Source organism: Chaetodon trifascialis, chromosome 12 (genome assembly GCF_039877785.1).
Source record: "Chaetodon trifascialis isolate fChaTrf1 chromosome 12, fChaTrf1.hap1, whole genome shotgun sequence".
Classification (NCBI taxonomy): domain Eukaryota; kingdom Metazoa; phylum Chordata; class Actinopteri; order Chaetodontiformes; family Chaetodontidae; genus Chaetodon; species Chaetodon trifascialis.
In genome coordinates this window covers 2,931,501-2,937,500 of record NC_092067.1, presented here as the reverse complement: position 1 = coordinate 2,937,500, position 6,000 = coordinate 2,931,501, and the positions used below count along the sequence as shown (strand labels likewise).

Below are 6,000 nucleotides of genomic sequence, written 5' to 3'. Positions count from 1 at the left end.
TAAAATGTCTGTGTGTGTGTGTGTGTGTGTGTGTGTGTGTGTGTGTGTGTGTGTGTGTGTGTGTGTGTGTGTGTGTGTGTGAGAGAGAGAGAGAGAGAGAGAGAGAGAGAGAGAGAGAGAGAGAGAGAGAGAGAGAGATGGAGTAGCGCTGGCACAGACTGAAGGTCAGGGGAAGTATCAGTGACAGGAAGTAAGCGCCTGCCAGGTTCAGGCCAGGTTACCACAGTAATGAATGACCGTGCTGAGTGACACCTGGCTGGTCTTAAAGATAGGAGGAATGGCACTCAAAAACACATGCATGGTCAAACACATGGACACACAAGCCCATTCACACAAACCTAGACTGGTGTGCAAAAGTACACGACATCACCTATTTCATATTGTGCCCAATTCAAACCACCTGAAGGAGCACAGAAAAAAACATTAAATAAAAATTGTCTTTCTTATCAAAACACACTGTGTATCCTTCAGGTCTAACAAATATGTTGAATGGATATCTCTCCTCATAAAACATTTGCTACATCTTTAATATTTTGAAACAGACATGGTTTCCATCAATGTTTGCTGGCTTTGTCTCGCTGCATTTCTCTGCACTTTACCACTCCAGCTGTTGATCAGTGGAATGATGTGAATCCTTTAGCAGGTATTTCTATCATGATTCCCACATCCTCTTGCACAAACACAAGATGATATATATACAGAAGTTACATACTGGCATATATATGTACAAACAAACATAGGACCCACCCTCAAAAATCTTGCTCCACTGAGAAAAACTCCTCTTCAGACACTCTAGGATCCTTCATCTGTTCATGCATTTTCAGGCTTTACTTTTTTGAACAGACTTTAAATCTTCAAAAACAAAGGTTCATGTTATGTTCATTCCCATATACACACCGCTATATCAGCCTATTGTTATGACAAACAATCTGTTTAGCTTGCCAGTAATACAGAACCATAGCATATGAGAGATGTGAGGGTGACTGTGGCATTTCTCTTTGACGTTAAGCTCATCAAGCCCCTTACCAGAGGCCAGTGAAACATAATAGGGGTGAACTGAGAACCTATTTCTCCAGTGGGTGCTGTGGGTCCCACTGAGGTGACATTTTCCAGCCACTGTTTTTGTTGTTTTTATCGTTTGTCTCTCTCTCTCTCTCTCTCTCTCTCTCTCTCTCTCTCTCTCTCTCTTTTCCCTTCCTACTTTTCACATCACTCATCCAATAGCACCTCCTCTTGCCCCCACACAACATGTGCAAAACTTCAAACGGCAAGATCAAAACAACCTTCATCACACAGGCAACTATAGGCGATGGGAAATGTCACATATTGTTACAGCCAGATTTTTCAGGGGGACAATACATAAAAGTGGGACTGGTCAGTGATTGCCTGCAGCAGGAGACTGAGAGCAGCTTTAGTGACATGTTTTGGAAAGCTTTGTGGCCACTTTGTCATTGTTTGGCCCTGATCCACATGCTGTGTGCCACACACTGCCCATGTTGTACCTAAATTAGTGAAAATGTAACTCCCTGTTTTGCTCACACGTGACAAAGGCTCCTCAGGCAAGTTGTAAACAACTTACCCACACGGATATGTCCCATGTTTTTCTTTTATGTATGCTTGTTGTTGGGATAAGTAACCTTGCCATGAGAATCAGCTTTTTAGTTTGAGCTCTGTGGGCAAAGTCAGTCTCTTGTGTCCTGGGATCATTGAAGAAAAGTGGTTCATCTGTGATGTCTCCTCACTCCCATGGTTCCAGGATCAAGTTCTCAGCCAGTTGAAGCAGCAGATGCAGCTCTATTTTAAGATCTGATATTTGCTGATGCTGTGAGATGTCAGCACATCGCAGTAGTGTCTGGTTGAAGAGGTGTGCTGCAGCAGGCCAGTAGCACCAGTTGTTTTTTGAGGGTGACAAGTGAGGATGTGTATAATTGTCCACCTGTCTGGTCACAACCTTCCATTCTCCTTGTTGCAGAGCAGTGAAACACCTGCACAAGTAGGCAGGGTGCCAAGCTGTCATCACAGATGCTTTTGCTTGTCAAAGTTGCAAGGCTCTCTTACCTGCCCAATTCACAGGAAGTGGATATAACAGATAAACTGTCTAAGATGTCCTTGTTTTACCATGAAATGAAATAAAGCATGGGTGACATACACTACCAGGAAGTGGAAATATAGGAATAAACATTTGCCTCTTAAACAGCAGCTTGCTCATTTGCCTGTTATTTCCTATTGGCAGCTTAACACCTGATGGCGAGCCAGGTGGGTAATATTAGCATTCTGTGTGATGTCACATTGTGTCATTTATAGTTGTTGCTATTCATTTTTGGCCTTTGTACCCCTTTCACGTTCCACATTTATCTTCCCTTCATTATAAAATGTACATAACATTTTTTGCTTATAAAAGTTTGAGTATCAGTAGAGTACTCGTATCTCAAGCTTTATCTTTTATGGTGACAATAATAATTGGCTATGAATGTGTTACCTAAAATTGTCCTTAAGTGAATCAGGAGATCAGTGAACACCTAACTTGGAGGTTTGAGTGAGAGATACCTCAGAAAATAAAGGATTTTTGTGAACCCAAGCCCAATGTCGAAGTGTCACAACACCTGTGAAAAGTACAGTTTCAACCTCAGCGGCTTACTTGCTTATCTCATGAAAGCATAAATCCATCAGTTCTCTAAAATTACAGATGCATAGGCATCATTTTCTTCATCAGCTTCTGCATATTGAAGTGCTTTTGCTGAAAAAGAAGAAAACTGACAAATTCTAACATTTTGTAGATGAGTTGTATTCTGTGTGGTGTGAAAAAGTACCAGCTTGTACATGAACAGAATATAATGACCACAGCACAATGAAAGATATATTCTAGTGTCCTTGATTAAATGACATTACTTGATTTAGACCCAATTATGTATAAACCACTTGTTTGAAGTTGAAGGCTAATGCATGTTTTATTGCTGGTTATGAGAACTGCCTAGGTATTTGTATAACAAGACTCCATCATTTTCTGTCTCCACATGTAATGAGTATGGGTTTGGGACAGAAAATAGATTTTTGGTGTGGTTCTAAATCATGTCTTACTGATTTGACAATGTCTACATGTCTGTATCGTCTTAGTGCATTAACTTTTGGAAGTGAGTTGCGATGTGTCATATTTTGTCTCTGTGAAGCACTTTAAACAGAACCAGATGATGTTATAATACAATGAAACAGTGAAAGGATGAGTCCTTCACTCTGCCCTCTTACATTAACATCATTACTAACGCTACCATTAGAGTGACACTTTACTACTTTACTATGGTGCTGTCTACCATCTCCATTACATGAGCCACATATAGGAATTACATCTGCGTTAGCTACAGTATATGACTTCCTCTGACATATGGTTGATATAATCTTTATAATCTCCATTCATCTTGAACTTCTTATTTACGTACAGAGGCTGTTTATCTGTGGCAGACAGATCACATCCTCAGGCCTGAGTGGAGAAGAAGCAGCTCTGGTCAAGATCAGCCTATGCTCAAATTAAGACTGTTCTGGTTAATTGATCACAAATGTCCAGAATGCTGCTGTATGTCCTGCATAGAATACTATAGCCTGTGTAAAGGAGGCATGGAGGGATGTTAATGACATATTTTTGCTGCTGTAGCCTTTATGTTATCATAGCAGCATTCACCTGAATTATCTGCCATATCGGAAGTCTTACAGACAACAGCCCACGTTTACATAAGATAAAATAGGACTTTATTGATCCCACACTGGAGGAAAATAAATAAATAAATAAATAAATAAATAAAATGTGTGTGTGTGTGTGTGTGTGTGTGTGTGTGTGTGTGTGTGTGTGTGTGTGTGTGTGTGTGTGTGTGTGTGTGTGTATAGTCCATGCCAAAGAATCCTACTGCCATGCCTACATAAGAGAGATGCATATCTTTACATCTAGATTCTTGTCATTTATTTGACTTCTAGAATATTAATACAGTAAAAAGCACCAAAGCACAAAGGAGATGTAAAACAGATGTGAAACACTGATGATGCTGTTGTGACAGCATGGTCCCCTGGTGTTGTTTATGTTTGTCTATGAGTGAGGTCATCCTGAGGCTGCTCTTAGGTTGGCTACACTCACCTCTGCCCCAGAGGTCAGAGGTTAAACACATGGGGAGAGGAAGGCTGGCTCCAGCCTGAGCCCTGCTCAGATCAACTTGTTACCTTTCATTCAATGCTGCACTGTGTCAAACGTTAGAGCCCAATTCTATTTAGTAATTTACACCATCTTCCAACTTCACACTGAAATAGTGCAGTACAGGACAAGGAGCTATGATGACAATGACAACTGCATTTCAAGGAAAATAGACGGGCAGGGTTTACTGTGGTAGTTTGGGCCAGAATGCCATTTGGTTAGCAATAAATTGTGTACTTGTACCACTGTCAGTTTGAGATCGTGGACCTGTCAGCTTAGGTGGTAAAATCCAGTGCCACATATACATACGGTGGAAGTAGAGTTGCAAATAACAGTTATTTTAATCACTGATTCATTTGTATATTATTTTCCTGATTAGCTCATGAATCAATTTGGGTATTAAAAAGAAATACCCATGAGAATTTCCCAGAGCCTTCTTATCTAAAATCTATCTTCTAATGTTTTGTCCACACAAAAGTCAAAATTTCAAAGATTTATTATAATAATATGTAATTAATTTAATTCAGTTAATCATTCAATCATTTCAGCATCTTGGATGCAGGTAAATCAGCCTACACATAGTAGGTAACTCTTTGACGCCAAACACAGTCATTACGGAATATTAGGATACTAATATCTGATGTTTACCTTTATTGCACCTCAAAAATAAAAAAAATATTGGCCAAATCTACAACAGTAGAGGGGTACATTCAAAACTGGACTGTATGCACCAGCCAGAAACCAGAAAGCAGAAAAGAATTCATTAATTGCCAAGTATGATTTTATACATATGAGGAATTTGTTTTGGTGAAGTTGGTGCATGACACTTCCACTAAAAAAATAAGCTATTAAAGAAGTAAAAAATATAACAATATAAATATATATACACAAGTCTGTTTTTTTTTTTGTTTTGTTTTTTTTCTGGAAACACAGTCTGTTTTTTCAGAAAGAAGTCCAAGCTGAGCGTTAATGTAACGCATAGAGTTATGGCAATGTCAGTGTGACAGATGAGGCAGAGGTGAAGTGTGCACAGTGAGTACAGCTTGGAAATGGTCAGATGATAAAATTGAGGCCACACAGATCCTTGTGGTTGCTCTGCACAGATGCAGAGAATATACATTAGCTTTACAACAAAGACCATCATTTTCGTTAATAAATGTGGAAAAAGCTCTTGTTTTTTGATGTAAGGGTGTGTGCTCTAAAATTGAAGGGTTGGTTGAAATGGAAGAGTAACATCTTACACACTGGCACAACAGTGCCTTGGCATTTGACTTCCAGCAAGCTGTGATAATGTGTAGGTTTGTCTGATACTGCAGCTAATGTTGTCTCCTCTGCTCTCTCCTACAGGATGCCTCCATCGCCCATCGCTTTCATCTGATGCGGGAAAAGCACCCTGAGAAGTTCAACAGCAGGTGAGAGGATAGGATAGTTTGAGAACAGCTACAAGGAATAAAGCACACTGGCACTGAGTAGTCGATGAGAGGTATAGTTGTATTTCACATGATGCTCTGCTGGTCAAAAGGACTGGTGACCTTCCCCACCATCTTAACACCATTAGCTAACAAGCAACCTCATAACCAACAAGTGACCTCGCACTTTAATCTAGGAACCCAATACCACACTGAGCTGCAGTGGTCAGCAATCAATAACAGGACAAAACTTGCCTGCATAGCATAATCAATATATTGGCAGTGCCTTGTTTGTGTTAAAACTGAACTGAGTTATGACATGAGAGTGTGAAGCCAAAGTCCAACCAGGCTGGAGCCATGGTTTCCATCATCCAGCCACACATGTTTGCAATGCCAACAATTACTTGTCTGTTAATG

The 6,000-nt window shown here is 40.0% G+C and overlaps 1 protein-coding gene across 4 annotated transcripts in view; it reads left to right on the top strand.

Annotated features, from left to right (window-relative positions):
• Nucleotides 1-6,000, top strand: part of LOC139339993 (diacylglycerol kinase beta) — a 106,930-nt gene that overhangs the window by 65,742 nt on the left and 35,188 nt on the right. For all 4 annotated transcript variants that reach the window (XM_070975521.1, XM_070975522.1, XM_070975519.1 and 1 more), the window contains one exon: nucleotides 5,522-5,586. In XM_070975521.1, the coding sequence (XP_070831622.1) occupies nucleotides 5,522-5,586 (65 nt within the window). The remainder of the gene's footprint in view (nucleotides 1-5,521; nucleotides 5,587-6,000) is intronic.